At 45.2% G+C, this 16,534-nt stretch overlaps 1 protein-coding gene across 4 annotated transcripts in view; it reads left to right on the top strand.

The window, feature by feature from the left end:
* The first annotated feature begins 1,380 nt into the window (after positions 1-1,380).
* The window catches only part of LOC145346527 (zinc finger protein 236), a 122,615-nt gene continuing 107,461 nt past the window's right edge, over positions 1,381-16,534 (top strand). For 3 of the 4 annotated variants that reach the window (XM_080193906.1, XM_080193905.1, XM_080193908.1), the window contains exon 1: positions 1,381-1,447. In XM_080193906.1, coding sequence (XP_080050032.1) covers positions 1,399-1,447 — 49 coding nt within the window. In that variant the 5' untranslated portion in view covers positions 1,381-1,398. Of the gene's footprint in view, positions 1,448-1,625; positions 1,662-16,534 lie in introns of those variants that run through there. The other variant, XM_080193907.1, reaches the window with a different exon arrangement.

Below are 16,534 nucleotides of genomic sequence, written 5' to 3'. Positions count from 1 at the left end.
CCCCCCAACCCTCCATCTACCCCACACACGTGCCCCCCCCAACCCTCCATCTACCCCACACACGTGCCCCCCCCCACCCTCCATCTACCCCACACACGTGCCCCCCCCCACCCTCCATCTACCCCACACACGTGCCCCCCCCACCCTCCATCTACCCCACACACGTGCCCCCCCCCACCCTCCATCTACCCCACACACGTGCCCCCCCCACCCTCCATCTACCCCACACACGTGCCCCCCCCCACCCTCCATCTACCCCACACACGTGCCCCCCCCACCCTCCATCTACCCCACACACGTGCCCCCCCCACCCTCCATCTACCCCACACACGTGCCCCCCCCCACCCTCCATCTACCCCACACACGTGCCCCCCCCCACCCTCCATCTACCCCACACACGTGCCCCCCCCACCCTCCATCTACCCCACACACGTGCCCCCCCCCACCCTCCATCTACCCCACACACGTGCCCCCCCCCACCCTCCATCTACCCCACACACGTGCCCCCCCCCACCCTCCATCTACCCCACACACGTGCCCCCCCCCACCCTCCATCTACCCCACACACGTGCCCCCCCCCACCCTCCATCTACCCCACACACGTGCCCCCCCCCACCCTCCATCTACCCCACACACGTGCCCCCCCCACCCTCCATCTACCCCACACACGTGCCCCCCCCCAACCTCCATCTACCCCACACACGTGCCCCCCCCCAACCTCCATCTACCCCACACACGTGCCCCCCCCCCCAACCTCCATCTACCCCACACACGTGCCCCCCCCCCAACCTCCATCTACCCCACACACGTGCCCCCCCCCCAACCTCCATCTACCCCACACACGTGCCCCCCCCCCAACCTCCATCTACCCCACACACGTGCCCCCCCCAACCTCCATCTACCCCACACACGTGCCCCCCCCAACCTCCATCTACCCCACACACGTGCCCCCCCCAACCTCCATCTACCCCACACACGTGCCCCCCCCCCAACCTCCATCTACCCCACACACGTGCCCCCCCCCCTACCTCCATCTACCCCACACACCCTTTCCCCCAGCCGCCATTTTGCCCTCTCCTAAGCCCCCGGGGCGGGGGAGGGGATCGAAACACCAACACAACTTGCAGCGAGCGGGAGCGAGAAATCCGGCGGTAGCGTTCAAGACCGAGAATCGGGTACGACCGGAGGAAGAAAAAATTCCTTTGTGGTGTTGGTGCGCACACAGCCAACTCTCCCCCACTCACTCTGTGTCCGCCCGCCATTTTGTCTCCTCCTCCTGCCGCCCCGCGCGCGCCTCCCGCACTCTCTTTCCCCCCCCCCAAACAATAACAGAGAGAGAGAGAGACCGAGGGAGCGGTACCGGCAACAACACCACCGGGGAGGGGGAGGAGGAAAATAATGCCGCGCGGCCGACCTCCGAAAACAGCGGCCAAGCACTCGGAGGCGGGTAAGTGGCTGGATGTCTCCTTACCGGGACTGGGCTACACGGCGGCGGGAGAGGGAGAGAGAGGGAGGCAGGCGTGCGGCCTGCTACGGCCCGGGGCCCCGGTCCCCGGTGATGAGGCCGGGGCGGGAGGGTCGCTGTTCTGACTGGGGAGGGAGATGGCTGAAATATAGTTCCCCGGATATTGTCCTGGCTCACTCTTGTCACTCAGCCTGAGGTAAAGGAGGCACAATTATATATATAACCTCGCTATTTATTTATATATATAGTCTATAAATATATCTTTATATTAGGTATAGTGTGTGTGTTTTTAAACCAACGCCATCAACGGTTAATGAGAACATTAACCCTCTCCCCTCATCCCTTTCTCTCTATATTATTGTCTCTGAAGATTTGACCTGATGGCCCAGCTTTTTCTTTTATTTTCTTTTTCTGCCCCCCCCCCCATTGAAAATAAAATGAAAATGGCCGCTTTTGCAAGCTAAATGGAATACTCTTAATGGATAATATTCAGGGTTTTTTTTTACTTTTTTTGGCTTATCTGTTGAGGGTAAATGACTATTCCCCCCCCCCCTTACCCTGGTAGGATTATAATTATTTCATTTCCCCTTCACCCTTGTTGAATTATTGTCACCTAATTTCACCTTCACCCTTGTTTAATGACAATTATTTCAATTCCCCCCTCCTCATCCCCAAGCCCTCACCTTGTTGAATTATACTAATTTCATTTCCCACCCCCTCCCCTCCATTGTTTTTTTTGTAAATATGTAACTTCTTTTCCCCTTCTCCTGCCTGCTTATTTTGTCCCTTCCCTTTAGTTTTGTTGTGGACCTTTTTTTTGTATATAAGATTTTGTGTGCTATAATATTTTTTGCAAATATATAAGCACCCCCTCCCCATTCTTTTGCCTGCCTATATGTTTCCCCTTCTTTATAGTTTTGTTGTGGAGTTTTGTACTTTGAATTGTGTTTTCCTTCTCTGCCCCTTCATCCTTCTTTCAATTTTGTTGTGGGTCATTTTTCTATTTTTATGTTTTGAATTGCAATTTTTCTTCTCTGCCTCCTTCTCCCTTTGAGTTTTATTGTAGAGCTTTTAATTTTTATAACCTTTTTAAATTAAGAATTGTGTGTTATTTCTGTGCCCCCTTTACTCCTTAGTTCTGTTACAGAGCTTTTACTTTTGTAACCTTTTTAATTAAATATTGCCTTGTTCCTTCCCTGTAGTTTTTTTTCAGATCATTGTTTTATTATTGTAATTTGTTTTAAATTTAAAGTGTTTTCCCTGGCTTTATTGTCTTGTCTCTTTCGCCCTTCTAGTTTTGTGGCAGAACATTTAGTCTTTTGAAATTAAGTATTCTGTTTATTTCTCTTTATCTCTGTTGTTTCTGTCTAGTTTTATTGTAGAGCACTTGGTGGCCCCTTTACAGTTTGTCTTGTCTTAATATCACTGTGCAAATTATATGCAACAAAAAGTGTGAGGAGGGGCAAAATGGCGAGGCTTTTCTCTGGGAAGTTAAATTTTTGAGAAGTACCTTTTCTAGATTTTTCTAAATTATATAATTTTTGTTTCAAACCCTCCTTTCTGTAACCTTCAAGAATTGGCAAAGTATACGGCTTATACTCTCTCATATTAGAGGTGTGAGATTGTAAAGATTAAAATTAGAAGTCAATATTAATAATAAATTTGTCATTCATGCCAAATGGAAAAGTTTATTTTTGATTCATTATGAACTCTTTTTTTTCCTTATGGATTTGTTCGTGTACTACAGGAAGAACTTAGTTTTCATTTGCCTTGGTTGCGATAGGCCTGACCTGACCTGTCCTGTCACTAACAAATGGACGAACTCTTGCGCTGTGTATTTAAGCTTGACTCAATGTTCTTATCCTGAAATTACACACCTCCTCTTCTTAAGAGGACATGTCCTTTCTCTGTCTGATCCCAAAAATCTTCCCTATTTTTAAAGTTTCTTGCTTATAAGACTAAGGGAGGGGTTGGGATGGGGAAGAATCCTTCCCCCCCCCCCCCCCATTGTTTTCCCTTCCTTTCGAAGGGAAAGGTGATGTTTGAAATTTGTCTATTATATCATGGTTGGTTTCAACATTTGATCGAGAACCAGAAAATGCTGGAAATCCTCAGCAGTTCAGGCAGCATCTGTGAAGAAACAGAGTTAACATTTTAAATCATTATCCCTTTGTCCCAGTGTGAACAATTTTTCCGAGGGGGGGGTCAGCAGCCTGAAATATTAACCCTATTTCTACATCCACAGATGCTGCCTGACCAGCTGAGTATTCTGGGTTTTATGTTTTTATTTCTTAGCATTATTTTTGCCTTTGCATTGACATTTGATATTTTTGTATTACTATTGGACAATTCAACCAGGAGTGATAAACTGAGGTTAAAACTGTGAAATTATCCAGAACGTGATTGGATGTTGTAATGGAAGCTACAAGATTATGTGACCTGATGTCCCCTTCGTTTGTCCTTTGTAGGTGCTTGTAAATAACAGCTTAATGCATTGTTACTCCTCCGGTTAGGCCTTCTGAGCTGCAATTTTTGTGATATTATAACACTTAAAGGTAGTATTTTCCTTTGTGCTAAAAATGTCTTCCACAATTTTTACCCAAAGCTGATAAGGGTGCTCCAGTTTCCTCCCACGGTCCAAAATGGGAAGGTTAGGTGGATTGACAATGCTAAATTGCCCTTAGTATTCCAAGGTGTGTGGGTTAAATGGATTAGTCATGGTAAATGTATGGGGCTTCGGGGATAGGGCAAGGAAGAGGGCCTGAGTAGGATGCCCATTCAGAGAGTTGGTGCAGACTCAATGGCCAAGTCGCCTCTTCTGCATTGTAGGGATTCTATAATAAATTAGCCATATGCGTGAGCATTGCCAGGTGCTGTTGTGGCATTTCTCCGATTTCAGCAAGTCAGTAGATAATATATTTTTTCACTGCTTTTTGGGTGAAAATGCCCTGTAAATGATTACCTTTATTTCAAGGTACTTTGTTGCAGAAGTATTTAGGAATTTAGATTTGAGTAAAAGCAGTGCAGGCATTACCTGCAGCAAGGCACAGATAAACAATGGACAAGCTGAAGATCTAGAAAGGAGGCGACTGAGGCGTGCCTTGTTTCTGGTCTTTAAAAGTAAGACTGGAGTTTGATAGGTTGGACATGAAGAAGAAATTTCCACATTTGGGAAAGATCAGAACTTGGGAATGTAAATGTAGGAGTGTCACCTGATATATCAAATAGGGTATTAAGAAGAAAGAACTGGGCACGGAGATTCATAAATGTGGAACATGCAGAAGGAATAGTTGAGGCAACTAGTGCAGATCCATTTTAAAGGGTAGCTTAAAAAAAAACAAGAAAGAAAGGAATAAAATGATTTTTTAATTTAATCAAGGGATATAGGCTTTGCTGACTTAGCCATTTATTGTCTGTTCTTAATTGTCCTTGCCTTGAATCACTGCAATCCATGCAGTGTTGGTACATCCACAGCACTGTTAGGGAGAGTGTGGCAGGATTTTATTCCACACAGTGAAGGAATTGTGATGTATTTCCAAGTCAGGGTGGTGACTAACTTGGAGGTGCGCTTTCGAGTGGTGTTCCCTTTTCCTTCTAGATGGTAGAGATTGTCGATTTGGAAGATGCTGTCGGAGAAATCTTGGTGAATTGCTGCAGTGCATCTTGTAGGTGGTGCACACTGCTGCTACTGTGTATTGGTCGTGAAGGGAGTGGATGTTTGTGGATGAGGTGCCAGTCAAGAGAGGTGCTTTGTCCTGAGGTGGTGTCAAGCTTCTTGACTGATGTTGGAGCTGCTCCTGAATTGTACCTTGTAGATAGTGGACAGGCTTTGAGGAATGAGGAGGCAAATTTCTCGTCTTATGATTCCTAGATTCTGACTTGCTCTTGTAGCCACATTATTTATATAGCTAGTTCAGTTAAATTTCTGATCAATGGTAACACCCAGCTCAGGATGCTAATAGTGGGGGATTTAGCGCTGGTAGTATCATTGAATGTCAAGGGCAATGGATGGATTCTCTCTTGTTGGAGATGGTCATTGCCTGGCTCTTGTGTGGTGTAAATGTTACTTGCCACTTATCATAGAAATAGAAACATAGAAACATAGGAAATAGGAGTAGGCCATTTGGCCCTTCAAGCCTACTCCACCATTCATTTTGATCATGGCTGATCATCAAATTCAACATCCTGATCTTGCCTTCTCTCCATATCCCTTGATCTGTTCAGCTCCATGAATAGAAACATATCTTAATGTGACCATTCTAATTTACTGGTGTGAGGATTTGATACATACATACCCTGCACGTATCAAGGGTGATACATGCAGCATCACCCTTGAACTCAGTGTCTGTTCTGTAAGTATCTATAGGTCAACCTTCAACGAATGAGCTGAGTTAACACAGTGTGCATTATCACCAAAGAACGTCTTGAAGCAATCCTTCACTATCCACCCTGTAAAATTCTGCTAATTTTCTTGAACCACCCAGAAATGCTAGGGATAAAAAAAACCCCATCCTTTGAATGGTTATGAAGGGAAAGAACTTGTGTTTACCTCGCACATTGCCGTGTCCTTTTTTTTGGTAAATTTCAGTACTTTTATTCCAGCCAGAAAATCCAGTTTAATTTGGGCTCCATCCAATTCATGGTCCCCACGTAAGAGACAAACAAGGTCCAAGCTGACAGGATGAAGCATTGCACCCCCTCCCAGCCCAAGCCTGGATGTTTTCCAGGTCTTGCTGCATTTTGACATGGACTGCTTCGGTGTCCAGGTTCGTGAAGGGTGCTGAATATTGCATGATCATCAGTAAACTTCCCCACTTCTGACCTTATGATAAAAGGAAGGTCATTGATGAAGATGGTTGAGCCTAACACATGACCCTGAGGAGCTCCTGCAGTGATGTCTTGGAGCTGAAATGACTGACCTCCAGTAATCACAAGCATCTCCCTTTTTGATAGGTATGATTGAATCAGCCGAGAATTTTCTCCTTGATTCCCATTGACTCCAGTTTTGCTAGGGCTAACTGAAGCCACACTCAATCAAATGGGGCCTTGGTGTTGGTGGGATTAGGTAGGGGATAGGAGAAGTCTTGTGTGAAACATTAATACCAGCATAGGCTATATGACCTGCTCCTGTGCTGTAAACACTGTACCCACCTACATTATCATCATTTAAAGACCTACAGTTGTATTAATATGTCTAAGCTCAGATTTTAAAATTGCTCTACTCATTCCAGTTCTGTGTTTGCCTATGTTTAGTCTATGTACATGTTCATTCACCAAAGGGGATAAAGTGTAAGACTGGTAATGATGTGCTGACAAATATCAAAGCTCGTGTATCAAAACTTTGTTAGAACTTTAGCAGTAATGAGAACTTTTGATAAAGTAATTATAAATTCTTCTCTCTCCTTGCATCAATCAGTTTCTTCTCTGTCTACACTATTTTGGAATGACTTGTTTTACCAAGGCACCCAAGCCCTCAAATAGATGTTAGTAAGAACAGAAATTGCTAGAAAAACTGAGCAGGTCAGTCAACAACTGTAGAGACAGAGAATCCTGACTTGCTGAGCTTTTTCCAGCCCTTTCCCCTTACATTTCAGATTTTCAGAATCTGCAGTATTTTATTGTTTATGGTTTTTGCTTTGAAGCATCAACTTTGATCAATTGTATGGGGGTGAGGGGGTGGGGGAGTGTGTATGTGTGTGTGAGAGGAGTTGGGCTAAACCCTTCTTTTGGAACTGAGACCATTGCTATGAAGCAAAAGTTATCTGATGGAGCTTTCACTGTCCAAGTGCTTTTACACAATTGGCTTTATGTCTGGTAACAATGTCTTTGACTGCCAAGCCTGCCTTAAAGACAATTATTGAGGCAATTTTTAAAAATCTGTACAATATGTATAGCACTATTTTTAAAAATACATCTCTTCTTTAGGTTCCTCCTTAACTCTTAATACATGTGTCAATGTCTGATTAGGCATTGTGCTGCAGCTTAGTGGCAATTCTGGACAGTATCTTGGCACAAAATTCTGTTGGGGAAAATGCAAAATGTGGAATGAGAGACCTTGTATTACTTTGGTTTTATTTTTACCTTTTGTTTTTATGGGTAAAATCACTATATCTTATTATTTTCACGTATTCTTTATCCCAGTGACCATGTCTGCAGTAAGTGCAGGTTGCTGGAGGAGCTCCAGCTCAGGGTAAATGAGCTGGCCTCTGAGCTACAGACACTGAGGCTCATCAAGGGGAGAGAGGGTGCCATTGTCAATGGGGTGCAAGTGACATCCACCCCCCCTAGACTGGCTAACTCTAAGGGTCAGGGACAAGAGGGGGCTACTGGGAAGAGGAAGGGGGGTGAGGAGCGGAGGCCTCAGCCTCTTAATCTGCATAACAGGTTTGAGGTTCTTGCTTCCAATTTGGACGAGAACGAGGCAGGTGAGGTTGGTGAACAAGCTGCACACGGTACAGTGCTGCAGCAGGACATAGGCAAAGAGAAAAGGAAAAGGAACGTAGTAGTTATTGGGGATAGTGGGGTGAAGGGTATTGACACTGTCCTTTGTCACAATGACAAAGTGCACAGAAGGGTGTGTTGTCTGCCTGGTGCTCGGGTACGGGATGTCGCAGCTGGGCTGCAGAGGAACCTGGAGTGGGAGGGTGAGAATCCGGTCGTTGTGGTACATGTGGGTGCCGGCGACGTAAGCAAAATGCAGACTGAGGATCTGGGGAGGGAGTATGAAAAGCTTGGAATGGAATTAAGAAGTAGAACCGACAAGGTGGTTACCTCTGGGCTACTGCCTGAACCGTGTGCAGATGGGCGTAGGGTTGACAGGATTAAGGAAGTGAATGGGTGGCTCAGGGATTGGTGTGGGAGGAATGGGTTTGAATTTATGGGGCATTGGCACCAGTATTGGGGTAGGTGGGACCTTTTCGGGAGGGATGGGGTTGGTCTGAACCGTGCTGGGACCAGAGTGTTGGCAAATCGAGTAAAGAGGACTGTAGACAGGGCTTTAAACTAATTAGGGGGGGGAGGGTGTGAGGGTAGGTGACCTTACGAGGTCTAAAGTTAAGGAAAGTGTACATGTAAGGGAAGAGGCCGAGGATGTCCCAATAATAGAGGGAGTAGGGGGCGTGAGTATAGTTGGTGGCGTTGCGACAAATAGGGTCCAGGTGAAGGCTGGGATGAAAGCACTTTATCTGAATGCACGAAGCATTCGGAATAAAGTGGATGAGCTGATGGCGCAGATCGACACAAATGGATACGATCTGGTGGCCATTACAGAGACGTGGCTGCAGGGTGACAGGGACTGGGAGCTGAATGTACAGGGCTATCAAGTGTTTAGGAAGGATAGGCAGGAGGGAAAAGGGGGAGGCGTAGCTCTGCTGATTAAGGATAGCATCACGGTGGTAGCAAGGGATGATATTGGAGCCAAGGAGCAGAGGGTGGAATCGTTGTGGGTGGAGATTAGGAACAGCAAAGGGAGGAAGACGCTGGTGGGTGTCGTCTATAGGCCCCCGAATAATGATCTGGAGATGGGGAGGGCTGTTAACGCGCAAATAAGTGCGGCGTGCAAGAATGGGACGGCCGTAGTTATGGGGGATTTCAATCTGCATATTGATTGGTCGACCCATGTTGGACGTGGGGGGCTCGAGGAAGAGTTCTTGGAATGCTGCCGGGATAGTTTCCTCGAACAGTGTGTGTTGGAGCTGACGAGGGAGCGAGCTATCTTGGATCTGGTGCTATGTAATGAGGCGGGTAGAATTAGGGACCTTGTGGTGAAGGATCCTCTTGGGGAGAGTGATCATTGTATGGTGGAGTTTCTGGTGCAGATGGAGGAGGAGAAAGTGGGTTCCCGGACACGCGTCCTTTGTTTGAATAGAGGGAAATACGGTAGGATGAGAGAAGAATTGGCGAATGTGGACTGGGAGAGCGCGTTGGAGGGAGGGTCTGTTGAGGAGCAGTGGAGGATCTTTAAGGAGATCTTTCTTGGTGCTCAACGGAAATTTATTCCGATGGTCAAAAAGGATAGTAGGAGGAGAGGTAATAAGCCGTGGATAACAAAGGAGGTGAAGGAAAGTGTTAAACTAAAAGCGGAGGAATTTAGAGTAGCTAAGAGTAGTGGGCGAGAAGAGGATTGGGAGAGGTTTAAATGTCAACAAAGATTGACAAAGAAGTTGATAAGGAAGGGTAGGAGAAACTATGAAGCTGGGCTAGCGCTTAATATAAAAAAGGATAGCAAGAGTTTTTATAAATATATAAAAAGGAAGAGGCTGGCTAGGGTGAATGTTGGTCCTTTAGAGGATGAGAAAGGGGACCTAGTGGTAGGGGATGGGGATATGGCTAAGGTATTGAATAATTTTTTTGTTTCTGTCTTCACGGAGGAGGACGTGAATAATTTGCCGGGTGTTAGCGATAGAAAGGTGGTAGGACTGGAGGGTCTTAATGACATTACTGTTACTAGAAAGGCGGTGCTCGACAGACTGGAGGGGCTGATTGTGGACAAGTCCCCAGGACCGGATGGAATGCATCCGAGGGTTCTGAAAGAAATGGCGGAGGTGATAGTGGATGCCTTGGTGGTTATTTTCCAAACGTCGCTGGATTCCGGGGAAGTGCCGGATGATTGGAAAACGGCTAATGTTACGCCGTTGTTTAAGAAGGGTGCCAGGCAAAAGGCGGGGAATTATAGGCCGGTTAGTTTAACGTCTGTGGTAGGTAAAATGTTAGAATCTGTCATCAAGGAGGAAATTGCGAGGCATCTTGAAGGGAATTGCTTGATAGAGCAGACGCAGCATGGTTTCATTAAAGGGAAGTCGTGTCTGACAAATTTACTGGAGTTCTATGAGGATGTGTCTAGGGCAGTGGATAGAGGAGAGCCGGTGGATGTGGTCTTTCTAGATTTTCAGAAAGCGTTTGACAAAGTGCCTCACAAGAGGTTATTGCAGAAGGTCGAGGGACATGGAGTTGGGGGTAAGGTGTTAGCGTGGATAGAAGATTGGTTGTCAAATAGGAGGCAGAGAGTGGGTCAACGGGTGCTATTCGGATTGGCGGATGGTGACTAGTGGAGTGCCCCAGGGGTCGGTGCTGGGGCCTCAGCTTTTTACCATTTATATAGATGATCTGGAGGAGGGAACCGAGTGTAGAGTGTCGAAATTTGCTGATGACACCAAGATTGGGGGAACGGCAAATTGTGCGGAGGGTGTGGAGAGTCTGCAGAAGGATCTAGATAGGCTGGGCGAATGGGCCAGGAAATGGCAAATGGAATTTAATGTTGGCAAGTGTGAGGTGGTCCACTTTGGTAGGAAAAATGGTAGGAAGGACTATTACTTACGAGGCGAAAAACTGCAGCAGGCGACGGTGCAGAGGGACCTCGGGGTCCTTGTGCATGAGTCGCAAAAACCCAGCTTGCAGGTGCAGCAGGTGGTCAGGAAGGCGAATGGGATGCTGGCCTTCATAGCGAAGGGGATTGAATATAAAAGTAGGGAGGTCTTGCTGCAGCTGTATAGGGCATTGGTGAGGCCGCAACTGGAGTACTGTGTGCATTTTTGGGCGCCGCACCTGCGCAAAGATATTTTGGCCTTGGAGGGAGTGCAGAGGAGGTTTACTAGGCTGATACCGGAGTTGAGGGGGTTGAGCTATGAGGAGAGGCTGAATAAACTGGGCTTGTACTCGTTAGAGTTTAGAAGAATGAGAGGAGATCTCATTGAGACGTATAAGATGATGAATGGGATGGATAGGATAGAGGTGGAAAGACTCTTCCCGCTCAAAAAAGACAATAGGACTAGGGGGCACAGCCTCAAGATAAAAGGGGGGCGGTTTAGAACAGAGTTGAGGAGGAACTTCTTCACTCAAAGGGTGGTGAATCTCTGGAATTCTCTGCCCGTTGAAGTGGTGGAGGCTGCCTCGCTAAATATTTTTAAGACACGGGTTGATGGGTTTTTGATAGGAGAGGGGATTAAGGGTTATGGGGAGAGGGCGGGAAAGTGGAACTGAGCAGCGACAGATCAGCCATGATCTTATTGAATGGCGGGGCAGGCTCGAAGGGCTGGATGGCCTACTCCTGCTCCTATTTCTTATGTTCTTATGTTCTTATATACCGGTGTACTGCTGAACCTTGTGTTTAATGGTGTAAACTGCAGAGTACTTGTACATGAAATTTAGCCAAAAAAAGCAGCCATGGAGTGGTTTAGTTCAGAGTCACCACATCATATAGAAACTAGAAGCAGGAATAGGCCATTTGGCCCTTCAAGCCTACTCCATCATTCATTTTGATCATGGCTGATCATCAAATTCAATATTGTGATCCCTCCCTTCCTCCCATATTCCTTGATGCCTTTAAAAGTCCCAAGAGCTATATCTAATTTCTTCTTGAAATCATATATGTTAGCCTTGCATGATTTCCATAGTGAATGTGGGACAGTGTTAAATAGAATATTGTGTATTTAACACTGCTGGCAGTATGAATATTGAGATTGCTTCTAGTTTTTAAGACTTGGAGTACTGTTTTGATTTCTTTACCTTTGGAAGGATATTACAACCATAGAGTGCAGACTTGTTCCTGGGATGGCCGATGAAGAGAGATTTGGGAAACTAGGCCTATATTCTCTAGAGTTTTGAAGAATAAAAGGTGACCTCGTTGAAACTTACAAAATATTTAGGGACAGATAGGGTAGATGTGGGTAAGATGTTTCCCATGGTTGGGGAGTCTAGAACCAGGAGACAAAAATTTCAAAATAAGGAGGGAAGCCACTTAGGACCCAGGTGAGGGGAATGTTTTTTACTTAGAGGCTGTGAATGTTTGGAATTCTTTATTCCAGAGAGCTGTGGAAGCTTAGTCATTGTACATGTTTAAAGTAGAGATTGACAGATTTCTAAATACCAGTGAACTAGAGGATCATCATGGACATAGTGTGGAAAAAAGACATTGAGGTGGATGATCAGCCATGATCATATTGAATGGTGGAACAGGGTTGACAGACTGAATGGCCTACTCCTGCCCCACATTCCTAATCGAAATGCAGTGTTTCATTGAAACATGTCTATGTTTAATTCTGTCTGTAAATAGAGAAACTTTGATAAACGTTAGATGTAAGGGTGGGGGTAATCAATAACAGGGCAAAGACTTGTCTGGATCTTTCGTACGAGATGCACTTTGTGTTGCTGAGTCGCTGACCATATCATTTGAATAAATCTCTGTCAATTTTTAACAGCAGAGAATGAAATTTCTTCTGAGTACTAGTCAATTCCAGTGCTGGCACTTTCGGCTCTCAGCCAAATGGTTGCAGGTTTATATTCCAATCCAGAGACCAATAATCACATAAAATCATAGAGTAATTAGTTATAGCCGTCTGGCCCATCAAACGTGCTGAATCTCTGCATGCTTGTTTTAGCTAGTCCATTTGTTATGGATAAGAGGGAGGTTAATTTAAACAGTCCCTATTTCTTCTATCACTACTCATCTGTAAACTAAAAGGTATTTTATTGGTTTTTATTCCTCCATTTATAAGTGTTCACAAACCTTAAATTTGGAGTGTTCCAATCATCTAAGAATAACTTGGATAGCAAAATGAGGCAAGATAAAATAAAAAGGGTTTGGTTTATTTCTCTTGTACACAAAACATGGAGCAAGCATTTGCCCTTTTTGCACTCATACAATACAAAGAGAGATAAGAGAAAGAAAGGAGATTCAAGGTCAGATTACAGTAAAATACAGGTTGGGGTTTTACCTGTGTCCAGAGTCCACAATCAAAAGTCTAATGGAATGTTTATTCAAAACGGAGGTTAACTGTTGTAACTGTCTTTCCAAAAACGAGACTTGTATCAGGGAGAAGGTTTTTAGAGTTGAGTTTGCCTTAAAGGCACAAGTTCCAGTGTTCCATAGTTTGCAGTTTTGATGAGGGCAAGGGTTCTTTTCACTGCCACTTGCTTGATGGTAAGATGGTAAGATGGTAAACAGCTAAAGCGGCTTGCCTGGAGCTACTTTTCCTCTTCGGAGGTCAAACCGGAACTGCCTGAGTTCAGGTTGAGGGCAATATTACAAGTCCTAGCAGTTTGGAGGAGGTCATCTGAGATACTTCTCACCACTTCTAGATATTGGGCAAAGGATGAATTTTTCGAGGGCTGGAATCTTGAGGTGTTAAATGGGAGTCAGGTTTCCTTTTGTTCTTGGGAGACATTGGTTTCAGGCTGACTAAAAACGGCCTCTGGTTGAAAGCCACTGTGTTGGAACAGGTAATGCTTGAGCCATTAGCACCAGACTGGAGATTAGAAGAAGCAAACAGCTGCCGTTGTTCATAGCTAGTTGCGGAGGACAACTTGTCTGCGAAACCACTTATTGGCTTGGCTGGAATGTTTTTGTGATGTTAAGAGTTGCATTCTGGAAGTTGAGATGTGAACCTTTGTTCACTTTCAAACTGCTCAGAAACTTCCAGAAGTTAGCATGGGATCAGCTGGGATCATTTTGTCAACTCAGCTTTAAGGGCAACTGCAGCTTCTCCATTATAGTCATAGAGTTTTACAGCACAGAAAGAGACCCTTTGCCCCATTGTGTCTGGCCATCAAGCACTCATTGATTCTAACCTGATTTTCCATTGCCTTGTGTGCTACAATGTTTCAAGTGCCTATTTGAATGCTTCTTAAATGTTGTGACAGTTCCCATCTCTACCACCCCATCAGGAATGAGTTCCAGATTCCCACCATTCTCCAGGGGAAAAATGAAGCTGGGCTTACACAGAATATTCAAGCTTGGAGTCTGCTTTTTGAGTAAAAGGGAGAGCAGTATCTCCATCTTCCCCCCTCTGAACCTGGAGACTGGAATCTGCCAGTAGATAAGTTTCTTTCTTGGTGGTACTGCTGTATGAGGGTGGATTTTTCTCTGCAAGTTGCTGCTTTGGAAGCTGCAGAGAGATCTCCTTTTCTGGGCTTTGGAGACTGGGAGCTGCCAAAGACTTGGTTTGCTTCTCTGCTGTTTTGAGGATATATCCTTCTCTGAAAATTGCTGTTGGGATCTCTGTCTAGCAGTGTTGAGGAGCTGAAGGTCTAGCATCACGTAGACATCTTTAGTTTCTGTGCTGACTGGTTCTACATAAGGGATTTATGTCTATGGGGTATTCTTTAATTTGAAACAGTAAAAAGTCTGATAACACCAGGTTTAAGTCCAACCGATTTATTTGATAGTAAACTCACAAGCTTTCGGGGTTTGTCCCTTCGTCAGGTGAATGGAGAGTTCTGTCTGTCCCAATATCTGTCTGAGGCCAGAACTCCCCATTCACCTGACGAAGGGACAAACCCCGAAAGCTTGTGAGTTTACTATCAAATAATTTGGTTGGTCTTAAACTTGGTGTTGTCAGACTTCTTACTGTGCTTACCCCAGTCCAACGCCAGCATATCCACATCTTAATTTGAAACAACAGAGATCACTAGCTGTTAAAGATTACACTTTGCCATGTCTGAGTATTTTAATTGGTAAAAGTTGTGCTAATTCTTGTTGTTATATTCCAACTCTATTCATAAATAAAGTTTGTTTTGATAAAAGTTTGCTAGTGGGCCACTTAAATCATATGTGGAGTGAAACACCTTGTGCTCACCCTAATGCTAAAATCAAATGCAAACTCCTGCTTCTATTTTCTGTGTATGATTCTATATGATAGAGCAGATGGTGGCATAGTAATATCAATGAACTAGTAAGCCAGAGGTTCAGGCAACTGCAATGGGGAGAGAGGTTTGAATCCCACCATGGTAGCTGGTGGAATTTATGTTCAGTTAATTAGTGTGGAATTAAAATGCTAGTCTCGGGAATAGTGACCCATGAAACCATTGTTGATTATCATAAATTCACCTGGTTCACTAATGTCCATCAGTGAAGCAAATCTGCTGTCCTTACTTGATCTGGTTTACTTGTGACTCCAGATCCACAGTGACTCAACTGTTCACTGAAATGTATGAGCAAGCCACTCAGTTGCACCAAACAGCTAGAAAGCCCTCAAAAAGGGAATTAAATTAGATGGATCACCCAGCATCAACCTAGGACTGGAAATAACAACTGTAAACTCAGCCCTGCTGACCCTGAAAGTCCTCCCATACTAACATCTGGGGGCTTGTGCTAAAGTTGGGAGAGCTGTCCTACAGACTCATCCAGCAGCATCCTGACATTGTGACTGTAAGGTACAATTCCATGAATATGATTATATCCAAGACACCACCATCACCATCCCTGGATACGTCCTGTCCTACTGACAGACCTACCAGAAGTGTCAGCACAATGGTACACAATCAGAGGGAGTTCTCAACATTGACTCTGGATCATATGAAAGTCTTGACATCAGGTCAAACATTTGCAAGGAAACCTCCTGCTGATTACCACCTACTGCTCTCCTTCCGCTCATGAATCTGTACTCATGATGTGGAGTTGCTGGCATTAGATGGAGGTAGGCACAGTAAGTAGTCTTCCAACACCAGGTTAAAGTCCAACAGGTTTATTTGGTAGCATGAGCTTTCAGAGCACTGCCCCTTCATCAGGTGAGGATTTGTTTCGCAAACAGGACATATATAGATACAAACTCAATTACAAGATAATAGTTGGAATGTGAGTGTTAACAGGTAATCAAGTCTTTACAGGTGCAGACAATATGAGTGGAGAGAAGATTAAGCACAGATTGAAGAGGTGTGAATTGTCACTAGCCAGGACAGTCAGTGAGATTTTGCAAGCCCAGGCAAGTCATTGGGGGGTTACATATCATGTAACATGAACTGAAGATCCCGGTTGAGGCCGTCCTTGTGTGTGGAACTTGGCTATCAGTTTCTGCTCGGCGATTCTGCGTTGTGTGTCATGAAGGCTGCCTTGGAAAATGCTTACCTGAAGGTCACAGGCCGAATGTCCATGACTGCTGAAGTGTTCCCCAACAGGAAGAGAACACTCCTGCCTGGTGAATGTCGAGTGTGTCCATTCATCCACTGTTATAGCGTCTGCATGGTCTCGCCAATGTACCATGCCTCGGGACATTCTTTCCTGCTGTGTATCAGGTAGACAATGTTGGCAGAGTCACAAGAGTATGTACCATGTGCCTGGTGGACAGTGTTCTGATG

Source organism: Carcharhinus amblyrhynchos, chromosome 8 (genome assembly GCF_965287045.1).
Source record: "Carcharhinus amblyrhynchos chromosome 8, sCarAmb.v2.hapA, whole genome shotgun sequence".
Lineage (NCBI taxonomy): Eukaryota > Metazoa > Chordata > Chondrichthyes > Carcharhiniformes > Carcharhinidae > Carcharhinus > Carcharhinus amblyrhynchos.
Note: the sequence above shows the minus strand (reverse complement) of the source record. Positions and strands in the feature narration are given on the sequence as shown.